The sequence below is a fragment of the Chiloscyllium plagiosum genome, chromosome 24, assembly GCF_004010195.1.
Source record: "Chiloscyllium plagiosum isolate BGI_BamShark_2017 chromosome 24, ASM401019v2, whole genome shotgun sequence".
NCBI classification, from domain to species: Eukaryota; Metazoa; Chordata; class Chondrichthyes; order Orectolobiformes; family Hemiscylliidae; genus Chiloscyllium; species Chiloscyllium plagiosum.
This window is the reverse complement of record NC_057733.1, coordinates 32,284,363-32,309,803: the sequence shown is the minus strand read 5'-3', so window position 1 is coordinate 32,309,803 and position 25,441 is coordinate 32,284,363. Positions and strand designations below refer to the sequence as shown.

At 39.5% G+C, this 25,441-nt stretch overlaps 1 protein-coding gene across 2 annotated transcripts in view; it reads left to right on the top strand.

Moving 5' to 3' along the window:
• The window catches only part of ttyh2 (tweety family member 2), a 138,886-nt gene that overhangs the window by 88,507 nt on the left and 24,938 nt on the right, over positions 1 to 25,441 (top strand). The window contains exons 6-11 of one of the 2 annotated variants that reach the window (XM_043714741.1): positions 1,580 to 1,652; positions 14,800 to 14,869; positions 16,950 to 17,005; positions 17,546 to 17,638; positions 19,243 to 19,332; positions 21,873 to 22,015. In XM_043714741.1, coding sequence (XP_043570676.1) covers positions 1,580 to 1,652; positions 14,800 to 14,869; positions 16,950 to 17,005; positions 17,546 to 17,638; positions 19,243 to 19,332; positions 21,873 to 22,015 — 525 coding nt within the window. Of the gene's footprint in view, positions 1 to 1,579; positions 1,653 to 14,799; positions 14,870 to 16,949; positions 17,006 to 17,545; positions 17,639 to 19,239; positions 19,333 to 21,872; positions 22,016 to 25,441 lie in introns of both variants that reach the window. The other variant, XM_043714740.1, reaches the window with a different exon arrangement.

The following is a 25,441-nucleotide window of genomic DNA, read 5'->3' as shown; positions in this document are numbered from 1 at the left end:
CAGGGTAAAAGCTCCTTAAGTGCATGACAAACAAACCAACTGAATTTGTGAGCTTAGTGGCATAGTGAGGTAAGCAGTGACAAACTAAGCCTTCATTCCCTGCTGCTTTGGTACTGAGTGTCCTAGCCAACACATACAAGCCTTTCAACAATAGAGTTTTTCTTTCATGCATACATGAAGTTCAGCTGCACTTTGCCATGGCAATGCTGCCTTACATACAACTAGAGTGTGGGAATTGCAGAGGTTATGCTAAGGCACCTAAAAGACCAGAGAATTTAGTTTTGCTGTGCTCATTTCAGAAAATAGGAGTACTGAGCAATACCTTGGGATGAAATATTAAATTAATAAACGGCTTTATCAGAAATTTTTTAAACCCAGTTGTGCTACTTATTGCTGATGCGTCAGTATTAATTGCTAAATTAAAGCTGACAATTAACAGTGACAGAAAGGCTCTTCTGATATGTTTTCTTTGGAAAACCTGACTCTTCTTTGATCTATGTAAAACTTATTACACTTTAATGCTGCTCCAAAACAATGGATAAACAATGGATTTTAGTTTATAGGACACTTGGAAACAGCTTCTGTATTGTCTAAGCTAGGCAAAAGATTGTGGAAAATTCAAATATTAAGGTGTGCTTCCAACAGCTGTCGGTTTGACAGATATCCGAAATTATTCTAGTCCCATTTGCCAGCATTTGGTCCATATCCCTCTAAACCCTTCCTATTTGTGTCTCCATCCAGGTGCCTTTTAAATGTTGTAATTGCACCAGCCTCCACCACTTCCTGTGGCAGCTCCTTCCACATACAAACCACTTTGCATGAAAACGTTGTCCCTTCAGTCCCTTTTAAATCTTTCCCATCTGACCTTAAACCTATGCTCTCTCATTTTCAACTCTACTGACCTGGAAAAAAGATCTTGGCTATTCATCCTATCCATGCCCTTCATGATTTTATAAACCTTTATAAGGTCACCCTTCAGCCTTTTAACACTCAAGGGAAAATAGCCCCAGCATATTCAGTATCGCTCTTGCTCAAATCCTCCAACCCTGGCAACATCCTTGTAAATCACTTCAGCAACGTTTCAAGTTTAACAACATCTTTCTAAAAGCAGGGAGACCAGATTGAATGCAGCATTCCAGAAGTGGTCGAACCAATGTCTAAAGGAATATTTTTATAAACTACCAAAATAATATGCAAAAGAACCCCTCGAAAATAGTGTGCTCTGCAACATGCAGAACAACATTACATTATTGAACAGGAATAAATGCTTATAAATTCACGGGGGAAGATCATGAGAATGAAAGTAGTGTAATGTAGTGAACCAGCATAGGAGTAAGGGATGAATGGCTACCCTGTGTTTTGAACATTTTAATTCTAAGATAAAATCCTGCAAAAGTAAAAAAAAATTATGCAGGATAAAATATTTTCTTCAATTATGTTGCAACGTTAAACATATGGAATCTGACCTCAATTGATATTACGTGTCCTACTGTGTCTAAGAGCTTTATCTATCATTAAATTCCCAGTAATGTCATTGTTCTGTTTGAAATTCATTATGTTTATATTTTGTTTTTTGCAGAATGATCATCAGTGGAGTCCTGACTCTAATCCTTAGTTGGGGATCCCTGGGTCTGGATATCTCTGCAGCTGTGGTAAGTGATGGAATGACTCTTTTGACCTTTCCTGTTGTCTGTGAAATTTCTAGTAAGTGAATATTGGGTAGAAAATGGTACATGCAAAACAGGAGCAATTTTGTAGAAACTAAGAATTTAGATGTTAGTGCATTGTGCACTTTTTTTGGAATCACAGCCTGTTTTGAAAATGGGAGGTGAGGAGATGGGAGACAGCATCAGGAGAGGAAATTCTGATATTTTCGCATTGTTACAAAACCTTCCTAATGGAAAGCGTACATTGCACATGGATCAAGCAGGAAGGTAATTGAAGCAGTGAATTGGCCAATCGATGGTAGTTTAGACCTTAGTTGAAGTCCCACCTCCTCCAGAGGTGTGTCATAACCTATCTGAACAGGTTGATCAAAAATAGTTTTTGGGGGTTTTTCAATTTTGCTCATGGTACATGAGAACCATGGGGTTTCAGAGACTCACTTGTTTAAAGAAAGCAGCAAGGAAACAGATGCTTGCTGTTGAGGACCTCCACTACACATTGAGTGAATCAGTATGGTGTGCCAGGGAGGATGGAATACTAAACAACGCCTGGAAGGGGATGTTGGTGGAGGTTCTAACATTACAGGTGCATGCTGCATAAATGCCATAGTGGTAATGCCACTTGAGTAGAAGAAACACAGTCTCACAGATTGACCTCTCTGTATGCCATTTGTTAACTGGCAGCCTGGCTACATAATTGTCTGGCTGCAGGGCAATTATGTAGCTGGCCAATTCCTTCCCACTTTCAGTCTTGATACCAGGACCTGTGATAAAATCAAGAACAGTGGCTGCTGGAAATCTGAAATTGTTGGGTAAACTGAGTGGGTCTGGCAGCATCTGTGGAGAGAAAGCAGAATTAACATTTTGAATCCAATGACCCTTCTTCAGAAGTGTTCAGGATTGTAAAGAAAGCAGGAAAAAATACTTAAACAAGAACTTAGGAAAGCTAAAAGGGACTGTGAGATGTCCTTGGCAAGTAGGATTGAGGATAATCCCAAGGCATTTTATATCTACATTAGTAGCAAGAGGATAACAAGGGAAAGGGTAGGTCCACTCAAGGACAACAAAAGGAATTAATGTGTGGAGCAAAAGGAAGTGGGTGAGGGCCTTTTGAATCAGTATTCACCAAGGACAGGGACATGGATGATGGTCAGATTAGGGAGGGGTATATTGATATTCTGGGGCATGTTGATATGAAGAAGGTGTCGGTTGTCTTGAAAAACATTAAGATAGCTAAATCCCCAGGGCCTGATAGGATTTGTCCCAGGATACTAAGGGACGCAAGAGAAGAGATTGCTGGGACCCTGATAGGGGTCTTTGTATACTCTTCAGTCACAGGTGAGGTCACTGAAGACTGGAGAATATCCATTGCTGTTCCTTTAATTAAGAAAGGCAACAGGCATGATCCAGGAAATTATAGCTGGTAAGGAAACCATTGGAGAAGATCCTTAGAGACAGGACTTCCTTGCATTCGGAAAACAGTCGGCTTGTTAGGGATAGTCAGCATGGCTTTATGCGAGGGAGCTCTTGTCTTACAAATTTGATTGAGTTTTTTGAGGAAGTGACGAAGATGATTGATGTGCATAGCGCAGTGGATGTTGTCTACATGGACATTACTAAAGCATTTGACAAGGTCTCTCCTTGTTATCTGATCCAGAAGATTAAGTCATGTGGTTGTTAAGTGTAAATTGGACACAAAAGTGGCTTGGGTGTAGTAGACGGACAGTGGCTGCGAAGAGGTGTCTTTCTGACTTGAGGTCTGACCAGTGACATTTCACAAGGATCAGTGCTGGGACCTCCATTATTTGTAATATGTATTAATGATTTGGATGAAAATGTAGGTGGTCTGATTAGTAGAGTTGGGGATTGTAAGGTAGGTTATTAAAGCATATAGCAGTTGGAAAGCTGGGTGGAGAAATGGCAGATGGAATTTAATATGGACAAGTGTGAGGTGATGTAATTTGGGAAGTCAAATGCAAGAAGAAAATGTACAGTACAAGGGAGGAACCTTCTGTATATTAATATACAGAGAGATCTTGGGGTGCAAGTCCATGCTTCCCTGAAAGGGGCAACAAAAGTGGTAAAGAAGGAATATAGTATGCTTGCCTTTACCAGTCAGGACAATGAGTATAAAAGTTCATCAGCCATACAGCAACTGTAGATTGAAACTGTAGTTAAGCCACATATGGAGTATTGTGTGCAGTCTGGTCACCACACTTTAAGAAAGATGTGGAGACTTTGGACAGGGTGGGAAAGAGGTTTACCAGAATGTTGCCTGAATTGGAGTATTAGCTATTAGGTTAGATTGGACGGACTTGGATAGTTTTCGCTAGAGCATCAGAAGCTGAGGGGCGACCTGATATAATCATATAAAATTATGAGAGGCATGGATAGTCAGAAACTTTTTCCTAGAGTGGAAATGTCAAATACGAGGGGGCATAATGTGAGAGGGGAAAAGTTTAAAGGAGATGTGTAAGGCAGGTCTTTCTTACAGAGGGTTCTGTGTGCCTGGGACAAGCTGCCAGGGGAGATGGTAGAAGCAGATATGATGCCAATATTTAAGAGACTATAGACAGACACATAAACAGGCAGATAATAAAAGGATTCTAACCAAATGCAGGCAGATGTGACTAGTTTGGAATGGATCATGGTCAGCACAGACATGTTGTGCCAAAGGTCCTTTTCGTGTACTGTGCTGTTATACGTTCCATGTAAGAAAATGTGTTTTGCCTTGCCCATACCATGTATCTGCACATACATTTTTAATAATTTAATTCCTTACAGAAGGAAACATATAACTCCTCCTACTCACCCCTCAATGATTCCTGCCTGACAGCTGGCAGCTACACAAAAGCTGACAGTGTAGCTTTTTAATGTTTGGCTTTCTGTTCCATCCTGAATAAAATGCCTGCTTCCTTTTCACCTTCCAGACAGTTACTACAATTCAAAAGGCTATTGATGTCAAATCAGATTCATTAGCTTCCCTGCTCCCAAGGCTTCACAAAATGATGTGATCAGCAGTGAACTCAGTCTACAGAAACTATCATGACAATGCTGGAAATAGTTGATTTAATTTGACAGCTCTTCAGACTACAATGCACCTTGTAGGTTTGCATTTATTTTGGAGAATAACTCATGTGACCTGTAAATCCTCAAGACAAATTGCACTTTAGATGAAAATCCAGTTCAGATCCTTTTCAGGTATTCATGGTCTAGTTTTTTATGTTTATGTTGCTGGTTTTAAGTCATGCAGATTTAATGCCTTTGAGTGGAATGTATTTGATGGAATTGAAACTGAAATTGATGAGCAAAATACAGGCCACAGACCAAAGCTGGGTTTATCACGGTTCAGGTTGTTCAGTTTTATGACAGAGTTTTACTGGTCTCAGTTTCTTTCGTTAAAAAATTGAAAAAGCCAAGCTCTGAGGTAACTTATCAAGCATGGCACCAATGCAGCAAGAGGGAGAAATTGACCAATTTGAATTCTTTTGATGCTTATGCACATCTGGTGGATTTGATCTGGAAGCGATGTGCTTTTCAGTCAAACACCTTCCAGGCATCTACAGTCCAGCTACAAATGGAGAACAGCAGCTAAAGTGAAGTTTATTATGGCTTCAGCACTATTCGCAGTGCCTTTAGGGAAGGAGCTGAGAAGGGGTCACCGTGATTTATTGACTTGACTGTCTGGTTAACCCCATTTGTACTTAGAAATTTATAGGGATCCAATTCAGGAGGTAACAATACTCTGGGTCCTGGCTTCAGATTGCAGGCACACTTAAGCCAAAGTAATTAGTGGTAACTGAAAGCTAATAAATCCAATAAGCAATTCAGGAACTAGTGAGCCGGATGCTTTCACAAGGAGTAGTTGAGGTGAATAGAAACAAATGAGAGGCTTGTATTACATGTTTTTCATGAGCACCTGACATTCCAAATCCTTTTACAATCAATGAAGTACCTTTTGAAGTATAGACGCTGTTGTAATGTAGGAAATGCAGCAGCTACCTTGAACTCAGCAAGCAGCAATGTGGTAAAGACCAGAAAACCTGTTTTTGTGATATTGATTGAGGGATAAATTTTGGCCAGGGCACCAGAGATAATTCCCGTGTTCTTTAAACCAGTGCCATGAAATCTTTAACACCCACTTCCGTATGCAATTGGGATCTTAGCTTAACATCCCAACCAAAAGATAGTGATGCACACCCCCATTATTACACTAGAGTCTCTGGCCAGAGTGGGGCTTGAACTTGGAATCTTGCGACCCGGAGGGCATAAATGCATTTAAGGGGAAGCTACATAAATAAGTATGAGGGATAAAGAAATGGGAACCACTGCAAATGGGCAAGTGTTGTGAGAGGTGGCTAGATGCTTAGCAGATAGAGAGTGAGGAGGCTGAGGGGAGCCTCACCTCTCACTCAGTATCTCCATTCCTAGTGAATCTTCATCAGTGCAAGTAAATGTAGAGTTATGAGCAATCAATTCAGCTGAAAGTATTGGTGTGCCATGGTATTGTTTGCTTCATTGAAGTGTTCCTTGATACTGAAAAGGTTGAGAGCCTCTGTTTTATGCTTTAAATACAGTGTGGCTGCTGGAAAAAGGAGCTGATTGCTCTACTTGCAATTAAACATAAACAAATTCCTCAAAAAAACAGTAGCAGATAAGCTTCCTTTGTTGCTTGTGTCTTTCAACAGAGTACATGGTTTATCCTAGGCTTTGTTTCAGGAATGAAAGGAAAGCCAAATTTGGAACACGAGTGACCCAGGCCCTGAACAACATGTTTTGAAAATATGACCCACCCTGCCCCCTATAGGCAACCGCCTATTGAAGGATTTTTGTATCTTGCCCCAAGATAATGCAGCAATAATGATAAAACATCGCAAACTAAATAGTTGTCGCTCTTCTACATATCTTCCTTGTCCCTGATACCCTTTTTCTGTACTGAGTGAGTTGCAATTGCAGTTGTCTGTAATTTGACCAAACACCAAAGCCTACAAGTTTTTGTCTTTTGCTGCCCACAGTAGGAAGGCGTACAGGGAAAGCTAAGCATAGAAAAATACTTAGGAAAGGAACACAGGAAAGAGACAGGATAGATAGGAAAGGTCATGGGAGATTGTCTGTTTTATTGCATTGGATTCAATCAAAGGCAGAAACTCGTGTTCCAAATGGATCACTTCAATGAATGCGCATTCTGCAGTGGAAAGTTTGTTTGTCAAAGGTTTATTTTTCTCATAGAATTTGCAGGTTTGCTAAGCTACTTGCATGTACCAATTTCCTTGTCAATATGTGCTCTATTTCTATCTCGGTAGAAAAGTGTGGTGCTGGAAAAGCACAGCAGGTCAGGCAGCATCCGGGGAGCAGGAGAATCGACGTTTCGGACATTAGGCCTTCATCAGGAATGTCCAAAACATTGATTCTCCTGCTCCTCGGATGCTGCTTGACCTGCTGTGCTTTTCCAGAGCCACCCTTTTGACTCTGATCTCCAGCATCTGCGGTGCTCACTTTCTCCTTGGTCTCTTTCTATTTGCATCATGATGTGTTCAAATTAGACACAACTTCCCAGTTTTAAATCAAGAGGTGGCAGTGTTCACCTCCATTTCAAAACCATTCACTACTTCTGACCCTTGAAAAATCAATGCTTCTTTCAGCAGTTCAGCACAACAAAGCCAGAAAGATGTAGGTGCAGCTCTTTGGATAAAACTTACTTCAAATTCCTCTAGATATCATTGCTTAATTGGTGCTTATTTAAATAAAAACATTTTTCCTAATCTTGCAAGTTGGAACCTGACAACATTTTATCAGTCAAGATTATCTTTCAACACTATTCACAAACATTTCATGGTTTGGTTTTACTTGTTTCTGGAGTCTGTTTTCATCCAAATAGCCTTAAATGACAATCAGAATAGTATTGTATTCAAGAAAGGAATTCATAGAAGATTAAAGGGATTGTTGTGTAACTGTACATTTTGTAACCATGTAGAAGTTACATATGTATATACAGTAAGCTGGACAAACAAGTTCAGTTCTGGCTAAAGGTGAAGAATTATGTTCTTCATATTCCTAATGCACTTCATTATATGTTTATATTTTACTCCACGTAAAATTGGGCATTCAGCCGAAATAGCACTGCAGACAGCAAATCAAATTCAAGGTTTTAAAATAATGAAACATTGAGTGCTAAATTGTGATTTATTCCAGATTTATAACAGCTTTTATTAATACCGTCAGATAAATGGTAACAATTTTCTGCAATTCATTCAGTAAGAATGAGCACTAAAAATATTACATTCACTTGAATGTATTTAGTTCAGTTGAAGTCCTTCAGATATTCTTTGCAACTTTCTGTATTGACACAAAATGATTTGCTTTGATTTGTTCCATATCCCACCTACAGCCCTGTCAGCTGCTCAATCTATAAGCAGATTACTGCCAGGAGCTGAAGTCAATTGATTGATTGAATCTGTGTTGGTCAGTGAAAGTCTATTGTTTGATTGGCATTTCAGCCAGTCCCTCTCTCTCTCTCTCTGGGCTGTCTACGCTTTCTAAATGGATTAGGATGTGATGGCATTGTGATCTGTAAGTGCACCTCTGAAATGTAAATCTGTACGTTAAGTGTTGAGTGAATATTTTTACGATTTCTGAGAGCTGGATTTTAAAAGATAATGCATTTTCTCTCCATCATTATTTTAGTTCCCTTTCATGGTCTATTCATATTAATTCTACTCAATCTTATTCAACTAAAGTAGCTGATTCCTCAGTACTGATCGATTCTGCAGCTTTTCGAAATATGTATACTTTCTGTCACATCCTACAAGGAAACTATTTTTGTAATAGGCAAAATAGATTTTGAAAATGTAATTAGTCAATGATTTCATGTTAATTCTGTTGTGGTTTCTTTGCATTCTTGTCTTTCTGTTCCTTCCATTCTTTCTTGCCCTTTTTTCTACAGCTACTTCCCTACTGTTACGAAGCTTATGAATGACTCTCTCGCATATTAGAGTTGATCTTTCTCTGCACCTTCTCTGTAGCTGGAACACAATATTCTACATTTTGTTCAATTACCCTGATGTTGTTAAGTAAGTTATGATTTGTCTGGTTAGCATGCGAAACAATAGAAATATGAGAATAGAATCCCTACAGTGTGGAAACAGGCCACACAAACTCTCTGAAAAGCATCCCACCCAGACTCACCCCCCCCCCCTATTTCCCACAGATAATCCACATAATTTTACACAGCCCTGGACATGGGCAATTTAGCATGGCCAATCCACCTAACCTGCACATCTTTTGGACTGTTTGAGGAAACCGGAGCACCTAAAGGAAATTCACGCAGACACAAGGAGAATGTGTAAACTCCACCCAGACAGTCACCCAAGGGTGGAATCAACTTGGGTCTCTGTTGTTGTGAAGCAGCGTTGCTAATCACTGAGTCACTCCATAAATAAAGGCTGATACATTTTGCCAAAATTTGGGATTAAACCACAGATCTTTAGATCTGCAGTCTAGCGCTCAATCAACTGAGCTATTTCAGCTGGTATTACATTGCATTGTATTTCAAAACATGTGACGAAAAATCAAATCAAATCCTTCCTTCCTTTTTCCTTCTCTTCCAACTTCTCTTTGGCATGAATAATAAATATACACGTAGGCAGTTTCAATGTTGTGTGTGTGAGAGTCTCAACTGTGGCGCAAGAGTTAAAGTTTATTTTCAAAATGCGTGCGACGCATACATTTTCCATGTATAGATTTTAAGCTTTAAAACGTTTGGAAACATAATTTTAAAAAGTGTATATCTCAGTATTTAAGCTGACTCAGCTTATGTGAGAACTCATTTCTTTTTCCAAGCAAAAAAAATAAATGCCTTTGCATATCACTATTTATAAGCCTAACTCCCTTTTTGGATACAAAATGTTACATTTACTTTAATAGTTGGGCTCAAGTTCGTCAGCTTGTGTGTCCAAGCAAACAACATGGTGTTTTGCGAAAAAAACGTGTGAGTTTTAAGGTACACTCACGTGGGGCATACTGCTAAAAAATCAAAAGAACCGGAAATCAGAAACAAAAACAGAAATTGCTGTTAAAACGCCAGTTCTGAAAAAGGGCCACTGGACCTGAAACGTTAACTCTGATTTCTCTCCACACATGCTGCCAGACCTGCTGAGCTTTTCCAGCAATTTCTGTTTTGTTGTTGGTGGAGCATACGGTATGTGGCACGGTGAGTGACAAATAGAAATCTGTCCTCCAACCAAATGAATGGAGTACAAAGATGCTGTCAAGCTAATAGTCGTAATATTTGTAAACTCAAACAATAATTGTGTAGCAGTGAGGGAACTCAGTGTGGTGAAAAACTGATAAGAAGAATCCACTCCAAAGAAGATTCCCAGGTCCAAATGCACCATGCTAACAGGGAGCAGCCACTGTACTGATGTTGAGAAGGATGTGTCAAAAATCATCAGACTGGATACATCCTCATCAAAAATGGAAAATATATATACAACATATGCAGGTAAGTGTGCCAAATCAAACTCTCAATCCAGCATTTTTTTTTGCAGCAATCTGAAATACATATTTCAGACCAACAGCTTGTTGATGAAGCTGTTTTATAAACTAAAGCAGGTAATATTGCAACAAAAGATCAAGATTGAGCAAAAAGGCTTCGATGACAAAAACATTGGTTTCCAGTGGTTCATCAGAAGCAATAAAAATGCAAGCATTCACTAAGGGGTCAGATTGACAATATGGATGAAACAGCTCTGAATTTTGATATGCTCAGTGTTCCCAACTGTGGAGCAGCAATGGTCAAAAATAGTTCTGCAGCACAACATAAATAGACAAAATTCATTGTAGTGCAAGCCTGCATGAGTAACAGAAATAAAATCAAAGCATATGGTAATTTTCCAACTTAAAACAATGTACAGTAAAACATCAAGTTCCTTGTAGGTGTTTTTGTGCATTTGCATGACATTGATTGGATGGAAAAGGATGGAGTAAGTTATAGATCGATAATGTGTGGAATATGCATCCCGGTGGCTTAGATAGAGTGCAAAGAATTAATGTTAGACGTGGCCAGATCACACGTGACTGATGTGGTCAGAGGATGTGCTTGCAATGAACTAACGTCCACATTACAGTTATAACAGGTGTTATGATTGTAGTGAAAAGCACCATCAATATACAACTTTCATCATTTAACACTCGAGACAACATGGACTAAGAGTGGTTCTGAAAAGGATGCTCCTGAGTTAAAATAATGGTTGTGATCATCTGACAAGCCCAGGCAGTGCATGTGGATTATGAACCGTCTTGAACACAAGGCACTGAAAATTAATGATGCATCAAGAAATTTTCATCTCTTGTTCACACTTGGATGATAGATTCACACTTTGCCTAAAAGTATCCAGCTTGAAATGAAACAAAGACAGACACTAGAACAGAGTATCACAGCAGCCTTTAAAATCAAATTGAGATAAAACAATCTGGGCTTGTAGTAACATAGATACTAGAAGCTCTTCTTTCTCTTTCAGTCTCATTCTTGGAAACCAGCATTGGTGGAAAACAATCATTCACTGAGAACTCTGTAATGCAAACTTCGCCTTTACTAAAGCAACAGGACAACAGCTGAATATTTTTTGATTTAATTTATTATTATTATTACATTTACCTAGGTACAGTGAAAAGTATTGTTTTGCGTGGAGCCCAAGTAGATCTTTACTAACAAGGTGAATAATCAAATCAAAATTAAATTGAATAGTTGCACTCGAGTCTTTTCAGTGCTGCAACCCTAGAGACTCTCAAGATTTGTGATTGCACTTGCCTTTACTTTCCTGTGTGCACCAGACACCATTCTTCCTATGCAAACTTCCCTTTGTGAGCTAATTACTTGTATTTGTGTGCTCACCTTTCACATCATATTGTTATTTTTTCAGAATACTATTAAAACTGAATTCTCTTTCACTGAAGAAAACCTTAGAGTTGCCTCATCTTCATTTTTGATGATTTGCTGAGTTTAATTGAAGTGTTGGCAGCTGCATGCTTCTAAAAAAAATGAAAATACAACATTGTGACCACCCATGTGACTGAAGCTGTGACCCCTCCTCACTGGTTGTAACACTGGACATCTAATATAAACAATTGCATGTGTACTTCAACTAGCCATTCAAGGATCATGTTTGCGCCTAATGGAAGCGGTGGATGGTTGGCAGACAAGAAATCTTCACAAAGAGTGGATATGTAGACGCTGCCCTGTTTAAAGTTTTGTATGGTGTCATTATCAAATACTGGGATGTTATTAGTCCATCAAGTTTCATTAATGTGTTCGAAAAATGTAGAATATCTAATTCAATGGATGGAGAAAAATGAACCCACTTAAAGTGATCCAGAGAGGGATCCTGATATTATGCCATAACCAAAGTGTCTTGGAACGTTTTTGATGAACTCTTTTGATTCCCCCGTGTTAAAGTGCTATAATTGGGGTAAAATTTACCACTGAAAGTTAATTTATTCAATAAACCATGTCATATAAATTTAATATATATTCCACTGTTATATTTTTTCACAACTCAATGTTGTGACCACGGAGATCAGTAGTTCATATTTTACACTCCACAACTAAGTTGATGCTCATTTTAAAAGTAATTTTAAAGACAACGAAGGTCGACTTTATACGTTGTAATACACAGTAACTTGAGATTGAGATTTACAAGTGCGACTTCCAGTTACATTTCTAGAGCAGGAATAATAATAATATTTTTACATATAGAACAAAAGGTTGTGGAAAATAGTTTTGAGATATTAAAATGGAAGGAGAAAATCAAATGTTCCACAAAATTAGAACATGATCGTTAACATATGAACTGCCTGGTTTTGGGAATGTCTGGTGAGACCTTGCCAATAATTCAGTTTTTAAGATTAGGTTTGCAAATGTTTTACCTGATTGCTCATTCATCCATCTGCTTGAATAAAAGTACATGCTTGCTGAGGCCAGACAAGATATTCCTGACAATATATCCTGCATAAGTGCACAAAAGAATTAGCTAAACTGAATATCTCCACCTTTTCTGATACCACCAATATTCAGTCATCCTTTTGCATCTACCTTTTGCAGACTTGCCCAAAATTTTTTCAAAGATTTTTCTTCCCTGAAATGAATGTTAAAAATAGACAAAAATAATTAAATTGCGAGCCACATTGTAATCCCCTAGAATTTCAGTTTAACAGCGTGGTTTTCAATTGGCTTCATTGACTATTGCTTCCTAGTGCCAAGCTGTTTCCAAATCCACTTCTCTGACTTGTTAATTTTTAAAATCTTTAACTTCTGTCAAAAGTACTACATATGTAATTTTATCAAGTGCCTTCTGAAAAAGCAAGTGGATGACATTCTTATTAATTTGTGTTTTACAGCTGCTTATTTATGTAAGTTTCTTGAACTCTTGATTTCTTGTGGATTTCCATTTCTATAGCCCACTGTTAGGCTACTGGGACTCCCGTTGTATAAACCCTCAGATCTGGAATTCTCAACCCAATGCTCCTCCACCTCTCCTCCTAACTTGCATAAAACTAGTTTTCATGTCCCTTTCTTTGGCTCATATCAACATTTATCTGCTTATGCTACCTTGGGAAGTTTTAGTGCATTCTTGGTGCTGCCCTTGTTTCTGAGTTGAGGTTATTAATCGAAGCTTAGGTTCTTCTATCATACAGTTTGCTCCACTAAACTTTGGTACCATGTGAATTTTGACACCATGTGTTGTCAAAGTACTTAGAAACATCGGAATCTAGAGTAGACCATTCGGCCCATTGAACATGCTCTGTCAATAAATTAGACCATGGCTGATCATCAATTTTTGTCTTGTACATGCTTAATGGTTGGGCTTTCACAGCCATTTGGGTTAGAGAATTCCTCCCTCTGAGTGAAGGACCTCCTTATTATATCCCCTCGTTCCAGAATTACCAGCCAAAGGAAACATCTACGTCCACTTTGTATTTGCCAAATGTGGATACAGATTATTTCTTGGGTATATTATTAAACCATTTCTGACTGGAATGTTTGCACAGAATGCAACTTTAGACATATAGTCTGTTAATCTTGGAGCATCACTTGCTTTGTCTATATTCTACCTCAAATACGTTTTTAGTGATGCTACTAGGTTTCTTTTGTACTGAGAATTGTTTTATCAGGATGTGTCAATTTAAAAGGATTATGAGGGAATTAAAATATTTATAGATTTCAACAGTTGATAAAAAGAAAATGTAAGAATGCTCACCAACTCCTCCGTGACTTTACTCCCAGCAAATAAAAGCTGCACAGAGTCATGGAATCGCAGGAGAGTTACAGGCAGAAGGAGTCCATTCAGCCCATTGTGCCTGTCATGAGTTAGTGCCAATTACCAACCATTTCCACATACCTTTGCAGATTATTTAAATAGAAGCAATCATCCAATACTCTTTTGATTGCCTCAATTGAAGCTGCTTCCATCACACTTCCAAGCTCTGCATTCCAGACCCAAACCACTCATTGTGTGAAAAAGATGTTTTTTTCTCACTGATATCCAGCATCAGAAAGCTAGCATGCTATAGTTTAAAGTCTGGAAGTGAATGTAGTATTTTCCTGAGTTTCCGCCTATGGTTTTGATATAGAAATTTTCATATTTGTGATATAGTAAAACTCAAAGGGCGGCATGGTGGCTCAGTGGTTAGCACTACTGCCTCACAGTGCCAAGGACCTGGGTTCAATTCCCACCTCAGGTGACCGTCTGTGTGGAGTTTGCACATTCTCCCTGTGTCTGCATGGGTTTCCCCTGGGTGCTCCGGTTTCCTCCCACAATCCAAAGACGTGCAGGTCAGGTGCATTGACCATGCTAAATTGCAACATAGTGTTGGGTGCATTAGTCAGGGGTAAATATAACGTGGGGGATTGGGTCTGGGTGGGTTGCTCTTTAGAGGGTCGGTGTGGACTTGTTGAGCTGAAGGGCCTGTTTCCATACTGTAGGGAATTTAATCTAAACATGGGGAGGCAGATTTAGAACACATTTTTAAAGCACCTGCAATGGTTTGATAATATTTTGCAAAGTTAGCCCTAATTATTTTCCCTTCTTTTTTCCTGATGTGAACAGCCTCATTATAATTTTTAACTTTCACATTTCAGGGGATCAGTGATTTCTGCGTGGCTCCAGACAAGTTCATCATGAACATGACACGGAATAAAGTTAGCTCAGGTAAACTTCCACGCCCTTCAAAAGTATTATACATCTTTTCTCTTCCCCTTCCTTCCCTCAAAGTTGGCGACTGATATGGGAAAACAGTTCTGCAAATCAATCACTCTTTAATCCTATTGTTTAAGTCATTCCATGTGACCTCAGGCAGGGAGTGATAACTCTTCATCTGTGAGGACCAGGATGATGGCTCAATCAAAGTTTCCTGGGATTGTCCTGAAGGATAGCTCTCTGATCACCCCTCCCCCTTCCCCACCCATATCTAAAGTATGGTCTTGCCAGAGGTTTCCATTAGACCTCAATTTCTCCAGGAAGCAATGGAAAATCTGCATTCATGGTCCCAGGCCAGTGCAACATGTAAACATAGGAACAAGCCAAACAGCCACAAGGGAGAACCGGCTGGCACTGTGCTCCAAGAGTTGTCAGACTTCAGCAGGTGGCTGGTTGGGCTTGTGTGGGTGGGTCAGGTCTGACAGCAGCACCCACAGGCCCAAGTCCAGGCTTCAGCCTTTTATGTGCCTGAGGGGGCAGGGGGCTCAGGGCAAACCAAGTGGTCGAGAGGGATCCAGGTTTTGGGGGAAGAGCTAGTAGTTTTGACACAGGCCCAACCCTGGAATGTGTCCAAGCAAGCCTGAAAGAGGCGGAGTTAGCCTTCCAAGCAGGTTTGAGCATTCTGGACAGGGGATTCTGAGCATTCTGTCGGGGGAGGGCAGTTGGACACTACATTGTGTGTTGGGGGAGCAGCAAAGAAAATAGCTCAGCTCTTCGAGGTAGAAGAGCTTCAACAGAGCAGAACTTGCAGTCTGATTGGGTCAGAGGGATCAAAATGGAAGTAAGGAGTGTAACATGGAAAATGTTCTGATAGTTGTAGTCTTTAACCTGAGCAGCTTATTTTGAACTTTATGACCCTATAAAGGGGTAAATGTGTTGTGCATTGTTGCCTGGAAGCTTCAGGCCAAGGTTCCCTACATTCCTTTGACCTTGCCAGTCCTGCCTTCCGCCCCGCACCCTTCACCTTCCCTCCCACACAGCCACTCACCTTTGCAAAGCTCTCCATAACTTTGATAACAGTGGGGATTATATGTTCATTTTTATTTCTCAGTAAAACAAATAGCAGTTTCCTCTCTGAACTAAAATGTCTCACCCCTGATCATGGTCTCAGTGAATCTTTTCTTATTCTCTTCACAACCTCACTGTCTTTCCCAAAGCAAGATTACCAGATTGGACATGATATTACAACTAAAACCAATCCAATAATTTGCTTTTGTCCCTTCCACCATTGTGTAAAACATAGGAGTCTGTATCTTTTATCAATAGATTTAACAAATTGTTCTCCCAGTTGTTTCAAGTTTCATAGATTAGTGCACAAGCAGATAAATATGTCTGTTTGTCTTTGAAGTTGCCTATTCTCATCTTCATAATTTTGATACTTCACCTGATTGTCTCAAATGTTATTCATATATGAGAAAGAAATAAAGCTTACAACCACACGGCATGGTGGTTCAGAGGTAAGCATGGCCGCCTTAAGCGCCAGGGCTTTGATTCTAGCTTCAGGTGACTGTCTATGAGGAGTTGGCACATTCTCCTCATTTCTGCATGGGTTTCCTGCCACAGTCCAAAGATGTGCCAGTTAGGTGGATTGGCCATGCTAAATTGCACATTGTATCCAAGGGTGTGTGGGCTAGGTGGATTAGCCATGGGAAATAGGCTTACAAGGATAGAGTATGGGGTGGGTCTGCATGGGATGCTCTTCAGAGGGTTGGTGTGGACGCGATGGGCCAAATTGCCTGCTTCCACACTGTAGGGTTTCTATGATTCTATGGATAATAATGGCATGAACACAAATTGTTGTGCACAGCCTCATATTTCTTTTTTGCCAAATAAAATGAAACCCAAACAATTCATCCATCAGCTGAAACTATAACTTTTAGATTTCGTTGTACATATATCAATAAACTGGCTTCAAAACAGCTGAACTTTCCACAAGAAGTTTGTACACAAGCACAGTTTCAACACATAATTCATGTTTTAGAGTTGGACTGTGGGAGTTTTTCTAACTGGTGTTTATTTGTTTTGATTACAGATGTAGTACATTACTACCTGTATTGCAGCCACAGCATAAGTAACCCATTTCAACAGGTTTGCAATATTCTATATTGATATAAATTTTAGGAAATGAGATAAAATTAAGTGGTTAAGTAATGCGTTCCAATCACACAAGTGAAGACTGAGTTCATCCTATGTATAATTTGAAATTGTAAAAGGAGTGGGAGTAATGAGATGATACCATTAGGAAAGCTGGCATAGGTGTGATGGGCTGAACAGCCTGTTTCCATATTGTAAGTTTCTGTGATGCCAATTTCATTGGCAGTAGATTTGAAATGGTGACAGGTAATGTGTATATGTGCTGTGATTCACAAGATATCACAATTATGTACAATAGGCTTTATGAGCCAAAAGGACTTTACCTGCCAATTATGTTTATATCTGTTCAATTTGAAGCTTGATTTATTTTGGAAAGAGGTCAATTTTTCTATCATTAGCTAAGTTGTTCACATGGAAACATGAAACTAAAACATGTAAAACTAAAAACTGAACATGGACATGGAAATTAAAAGAAGGAAGTGATTTTCAAAAAAAAAATAAGTTCTGTTCAACACAATCTTTTCCCTTGTACAGATTCTTTCAGGTTTCCAACGATCTTTGACTGCTATGGAACGACAGATTCAAGGAATGATGTACATTGCTGTGCCAGTATTCCCAATGGCAAAGGTAAGAGATAAAATTTTATTTTGTAAAGCATTGATTGTGTTTCTCAGTCTAACTATGACTGAATCCTTGAACATGCTGTCATCTCCCAACTTAATTTAGGCTTATACCATGACTTAATTTTCCAGGTTATTCACTTATGATCTTGGTAAAGTTTCTCTTCTCTTAGTGATTTTTGGCAATTAACCACCCCCCACTTTGAGCACTTCTCCCATGTGGTTCACCTGTTCCACTCTTACTGTCCACTCGTAACCAAAATATCACCTACTATGGCTTGTCTTGCTGTATGTATATGGTTGATTTTGCAATGTGCCTAGGTCTACCTCTATATTATTATAAGTGTTATGATACTTGGAGTTCCATCGCTGAAATAGGCTAATTGCATTGTTTGCTACATGAACCAAGAGCTTGGGCGGCACGATGGCACAGTGGTTAGCACTGTTGCCTCACAGCGCCAGAGACCCGGGTTCAATTCCCGCCTCAGGCGACTGACTGCGTGGAGTTTGCACGTTCTCCCTGTGTCTGCGTGGGTTTCCTCCGGGTGCTCCGGTTTCCTCCCACAGTCCAAAGATGTGCAGGGTCAGGTGAATTGGCCATATTAAATTGCCCGTAGTGTTCGGTAAGGGGTAAATGTAGGGGTATAGGTGGGTTCGCTTCGGCGGGTCAGTGTGGACTTGTTGGGCCGAAGGGCCTGTTTCCACACTGTAATGTAATCTGTAATCTGTAATCTTCCTCAATATACAGCAGAGATTGCTTATTCTATTAATGAACTAATTGAGCTATTGAGTAATTCCATATTGTTAGTTCTGTTATTGAAAGTTTGGAACTCATGTATATTCCTCTTCAATCTAAAACATCTCATCCCTCCGTATGATCTCCGTGAATCTTGAGTAAAAGTAACTACAAAGACATGAGGGTGGTGCTGGCCAGAGTTGATTGGAAGGGGAGCCTAGCAGGAAATACAATGGAGTCATTAAATGTCTTTAAGAGTGAGATGGATGGATTCTTGATTGGTAAGGGGGACAACGGTTATAGGGAGGAGGTAGGAGAATTGAGTTGAGAAACATATCAACCATGATAAAATGATGGAGCAGACATGATAAGCCAAATGACCTAATCCTTCTGCTATATCTAATGGTCTTATGGACTAATCTTTTATGTTCTTTTCATGACCTTGTCTTTCCTAAATCATGATCGCAAAATTAGATACTATATTATGAATAGCACCAATCCAATGATTTGTAATAATGTAATACCTACTTGTTTTTGTCCCCTCCACTATTATGTGTAAAGCATAGGAGTCTATCTTTTATCAATAGATTTATCAATTGCACCTTCCAATTGTCTTGAATTTTCTATATTTATCTGCCTGTACACTAATCTATATCTGTTTGTCTTTGAAGTTCTTCATAATTTTGAAAATTCATCTGAATGTCTCAGATGTTATTAATATATGAAAAAGAAACAAAACTACAACTAAACAACAATGACATGGACACAGATCATTGAGTGTATCCTCCTGTCAGAACTAATTTGTTAGTCAGCTCAAACTACAGTGGTTAGATTTAGTCAAACTTGTCTGACTAAACATTCTGCCTTCTCAGAAGGACCTTCTTGGGATACAACTGCTACTAAATAGATCTGAAACCAATTTGCATCAGCTCACAGCAATGCTTGACTGCCGAGGACTCCATAAGGTGAATTAACAATGAAGCAAAGTAATACCTTTGCCTATTTTAAACTGTTTTGTTTTTTTTTTTAAACTCTGTTTTCTACCTATTACCTATGGCTACAATGTAGTGTTTTAATTAAAAACCAAAAGAACTGCAGATTCTAGTAATCAGAAACAAAAACAGAAGTTACTGGGAAAACTCAGCAGATCTGGCAGCACCTGTGGAAAGAAATCAAAAGTTAATGTTTCACATCCAGTGACCCTTCCTCGGTCCTTTTTCAGCAATTTCTGTTGATGGTTGTGTTTTAACTTGTTTGTTAAATGCTGGCTCATGATTGGCTACCAGAAGTAAACATTACATTGATTCCCCACTCTGATAATGAAGGAGCTCCTTTTTAAAGCTCATGGCTAATGTGAGTTGAGTGAAAGTTATACCTTCAATCTGAAATAGTAAGAAAATCATTTCCTATTAACGTTAATGTTTTGCAAAGAAACTAAGTCTTGTTTAGTTACGTAAAGAGACAAAAATTAACGTTTACCTTGAACATATTTTAAGTTCACACTGTAGAAGTCATTTATATCATTCGGAACAAAATTGCTTATCCCTTGGGCAAATTAAGGTAAACCAGTTTGAATCTGTTAAGTGTAAAATACATTTATTTAATTTGCTTGAGTTTTTTGAAGAGTAAGCAAGAGGGTAGATGAGGATAAAGCTGTTGATGCGGAGTACATGAACTCCCAAAAGACATGATAAACTACTGTTTAAATTACTTAAACAAAGTTAGAGTTCATAGAGTAAAATGGGCAGTAGCAATATGGAAATGAAATTGTCTGAGTGACAGGAAACAAAGTGGAGTGGAGCACCGCAGCTTTTCAGGCTGAAGGAGGGTTTTTGGTGGTGTCCCCCAATGATGTAAGGCCGCTGTGCTCTCCCTGATACATATTGATAACCGCTGTGTACAGGACACTGCTTTGTATTTGAGGATGATGCTATTTTGAAAACAACGTGAATGATTGTGTAACACTTCAAAAAGATGTAAATAGATTGGTTGAATTGGTAGACACGTGGCAGATTAAATTTAATGCATTTAATAAATTATGTTAGAAGGTGTGCAGAGAGACATGTAAGTCAAAGGATCCTAAAGAAGTTGTGGGAGTAGAGGGGCTTAGAGGTGACTGAACAGCATGGTTAATACCATACTAAAACTGGGCTTTGTCAGTAGGAGCAAGGAGTTAAAAAGCAAGGAAGTTATGCTAAACCTGCATAAAACACTGATTTGACATCAACTGGAGTATTGTGTCCAGTTCTAGGCACCGCATTTTAGAAAGAATATGAAAGAGTGAGACAGGGAGTAGAAAACATTCATGAGAATATTTCCAGGAATGAAGAACTTAAATTATGCGGAGAGATTGGAGAAGATGGGATGTTTAGCTCGGAGAAGAGAAGATTGAGAGGAAATTTTATGGAGGTTTTCAAAATGATGAGGTGTCTGATAAGACTGGGCAAAGAGAAATTGTTCTCAATAGTGGAAGGATTGAGAACCAGAGAGCATGATTTATGGTAATTGGCAAAAGAAGCAGTGGTGAAGCATGAGAAAGTATTTTTTACACATTGAATGTTTAACTTCTTGAATGCAGCGGGAGCAGGGTCAATGGGGCTTTCAAAAGATAATTGGATCATTATTGGCAAAAGTCATATTTACTGGGCTTCTGAGAAAAGACAGAGGAGTGGCACCAGGTGAAAAGTACATTTGCAAATGCTAATTCAATTTTCAGCAATCATTTAGAAAGCGTTTGTGTTAAAACAAATTCCTAGGCGCTTCCCAGTAATTAACTCTAGAGATGTTGGATAAATATATGAGAGTTCAAGTGGTAAATGGCTTGGTGTAGGTTAATCTTTCTGAGGTGAACAACTTAAAAGGCAGAAGTAAAAGAGGAAAGGGTATTAAATCTGTGAATAGGCTCAACCCACCATTGACTTGGGAATGTATCACCATTCATTCAGTGTTGCTGGGTCAACATTCCGGAACTCCCTTCCTTGTGGGTCTACCCACCGGTTTAGAGTGAGAGGGGAAAAATTTAAAAGGGACCAAAAAAGCAACTTTTTCACACACAGGGTGGTGCATGTATGGAATGTGCTGCCAGAAGAAGTGGTGGAGGCTTTTACAATTACAACATTTAAAAGGCATCTGGATGGATAGATGAATAGGAAGAGTTGGAGGGATATGGGCTAAGTGCTGGAAAATGGGACTAGATTAGGTTCAGATGTCTGGTCAACATGGACAAGCTGGATTGAAGGGTCTGTTTCTGTGCTGTACATCTCTCTGACTTTATGAGTAGGAAATGGGCAGCAGTGAGTTGGCCACCTGTTTTCTTTCCTTTGACCAGTTAAAATAAGCCTTTGTGTTTTTAAAAAATATGTATAACACCATAACTAGGACTTGGAATGCCTTTTTCTCTGATCCAGTAACATTGTACTGTACTGCTAAGTTGGTGCAGGTTGACTCATCAAATTCTGTATGGGGTTGCATTTCCTAACATGGTTTTCTCTTTGTTTCTCTATAGGACTATCTGGATGCCCTAATTGGTGTATGTTACGATGGGGTTGAGGGATTACTCTACCTTTCACTTTTTTCTATCCTGGCTGCAGTTGCGTTTTGTGCCATGATCTGTGCAATATCTTGTGCTTGTAACCACTTAGTAATCAGGTAAATGCCACACCATCTTGTGTTATGTACTGATTTTGAAGAGTGTCACATGCAAAGGAAGTTAAACTTTCTACCTCTTTCTCTTCATAATGAGTTGATAAAAATGTTTAACATCATGAGGAATGGGACAGAACCAGTGAAAACACACTGTTGCGAAAGATTGAGGGACCGAGGACAAGGCACCAAGAACATAGATTGCACATAAAGGATGTTGGACAGAGAGTAGGAGAAAACCTTTACACACAACAGGTTGAGGTTGTGGAATAGACTAGCTCAATGAGTTGATGATAAAACAGAAACCATGTCAACATTTAAGAATGCTTAAACAAAGACAGAAATTGCTGGAGAAATTCACCATGCCTTCGGCAAGGGGAGAGTTTGAGTGCCACAGAGTTATCTCAGCTGGTGCAGGAATTGTACCCATGTTTGTGGCATCATCCTGCGTTGCAAACCACCTATCCAGCAAACTTAGCAGTCGTTGAAGAAGAGAACGAGGGATACACAAACAGAATAGACACATAGAAACATGTAAATAAGATCAGGAATAGGCTATTCAGCATTTCAAGCCTGCTTCACCATTCATTATGATCATGGCTGATCATTCTATTTCAGCTTCCATACCCTTTGATCCTTTAGCCCTAAGAACTATAACTCCTTATTTCATATCAGACCTAAATGGCCTAACCTGTATCCTTAGACTGTGAACCAGATCTCTAATTCTGGACTCCCTTGTTATTGGAAACATCTTTCCCGTGTTTAGCCTGTCTGGTCCTGTTAGAATTCGGTAGGTTTCAATGAAATCCTTTCCTGATCCAGTCTCTCTTTATATTTCAGTCCTGCTATCTCAGGAATCAGTCTGGTAAGCCTTTGTTGCATTCCTTTCTTAGGTAGAACATCCTTCCTCAGAAAAAGAGACCAAAACTGTGCACAACAATCCAAAGAGACAATGGGATTATGTCTGCTGATCCTTGTAGGATAATCATTAATGTGAACTGGTTGAGCCATTCTATTTTCATGTTGTAGTTCAGTTATGTAAAAAAGGAATTGTTTACATTCCTTTCCAATAGTTAGGGAGCCATCTCTGTATATGTTCAGGGATTTTATATGTTAAAAGGTAGTAGAAGATTTTCCTGATTGAGATATTGCAATGTAAATGCAGTTTGCTTAAAGAAATTGTTTTATCCTTAATTGCAATACATTCTGCAATGTTCAATATGATTGGACAAAGTGTCTTGTTGCAAATGGTGTGTCTATTAAAAACGTCCACCCAAGCAATCAAGCATAGCTTAGGAAATTCTTAAACACTGTGGACACCATGTGTAACAATCTGATCCCCAAATACCGTATTTGGTTGATAATACTATAAATTATCACTGAACAAAGATGGTTTCGGGTGACGTAACAGTACAGCATTTTACAGCTGGTGAATAATAGCATACTGAGTGAGTGATGAAGGACTGTAAGAAGCCTCAATTGATATTCTTAGATGGGATACCATTTGTTCGCAATTCGTAATTGCCCTTGAACTGAATGGCTAGCTCAGCCATTTCATTGGGCTGTTGAGAGTCAAACAGATTCCATTGGAGTTGGATTTGCATTAGGTCAGACTATGTAAGGATGGCAGATTTCCTTCCCTAAAGGACCAAGTGAACCAGGTGGATTTTTGTAAGCACCAATAATGATGTCAAGGTCACTATCACTGACACTAGCTTTGAATCCGTGTTTAATGTTTGGATTTTAAGTTCCAACAACTGCCAGGTCCCCCAAGTATTAGCCAGTACCCTCTGGATTGTCAGTCTGGTGATATTATCAATATTTCCCACTGATAATTATTATAATTAATTAAGAAATAGAACTTTAAGGAGTATAGTCTGATTTATAAAGGGCATCTCTGTGCCTCACAATACAAAATATTGTGGTAGGAGAAAGTGAAGTCTGCAGATGCTGGAGATCAAAGTTGAAACTTTATTGCTGGAACAGCACAGCAGGTCAGGCAGCATCCAGGGAACAGGAGATTCGACGTTTCGGGCACAGGCCCTTCTTCAGGAATCAGCCATTCCTGAAGAAGGGCCTGTGCCCGAAACGTCGAATCTCCTGTTCCCTGGATGCTGCCTGACCTGCTGTGCTGTTCCAGCAATAAAGTTTCAAAATATTGTGGTAGCCTTCTTTAACTTGCACAATAAATGCTGGCCTCATCCCATGAATGAACAATAAAAAACAGTAACATGAAAACAGATTATTCACCCCAGATGAGAGAAAAAAATGTAGTTGCAGTATAAAAAGTAACTTTTAACCAGTATGTTCTGACTCACTTCTTGTGCAGAAGGGACTTGAACCCAGACCTGCCAGCCCAGAGGAAGGGGCACTGTCAAAAAAAAGCTGTTTGGGTGAAATGTACATTGTTATTCAATAGCGTGTGGATACAGAACTGGCTCAAAAGTAGAAGACAGAGGGTGGTGATGGAGGGTTGTTTTTCAGACTGGAGGCCTGTGACCAATGGAGTGCCACAAGGATAGGTTCTGGGCCCTCTACTTTTTGTCATTTACATAAATGATTTGGATGCGAGCATAAGCGGTACAGTTAGTAAGTTTGCTGATGACACCAAAATTGGAGGTGTAGTGGACAGCGAAGAGGGTTATCTCAGATTACAACAGGATCTGGACCAGATGGGCCAATGGGCTGAGAAGTGGCAGATGGAGTTTAATTCAGATAAGTGCGAGGTGCTGCATTTTGGGAAAGCAAATCTTAGTAGGACTTATACACTTAATGGTAAGGTCCTAGGGGGTGTTGCTGAACAAAGAGACCTTGGAGTGCAGATTCGTAGTTCCTTGAAAGTGGAGTCGCAGGTAGATAGGATAGGATAGGAAGGCATTTGATATGGTTTCCTTTATTGGTCAGCGTATTGAGTACAGGAGTTGGGAGGTCATGTTGTGGCTGTACAGGACATTGTTTAGGCCACCGTTGGAATGCTGCATGCAGTTCTGGTCTCCTTCCTATCGGAAAGATGTTGTGAAACTTGAAAGGGTTCAGAAAAGATTTACAAGGATGTTGCCAGGGTTGAAGGATTTGAGCTATAGGGAGAGGCTGAACAGGCTAGGACTGTTTTCCCTGGAGTGTCGGAGGCTGAGGGGTGACCTTATAGAGGTTTACAAAATTATGAGGGGCATGGATAGGGTAAATAGGCAAAGTCTTTTCCCTGGGGTTGGGGGATCCATAACTAGAGGGCATAGGTTTATGGTGAGAGGGGAAAGATATAAAAGAGACCTACAGGACAACTTTTTCACACAGAGGGTGATACGTGTTTGGAATGAGTTGCCAGAAGATGTGGTGGAGGCTGGCACAACTGCAACATTTAAGAGGCATTTGGATGGGTATATGAATAGAAGTGTTTGGAAGGATATGGGCCGGGTGCTGGCAGGTGGGACT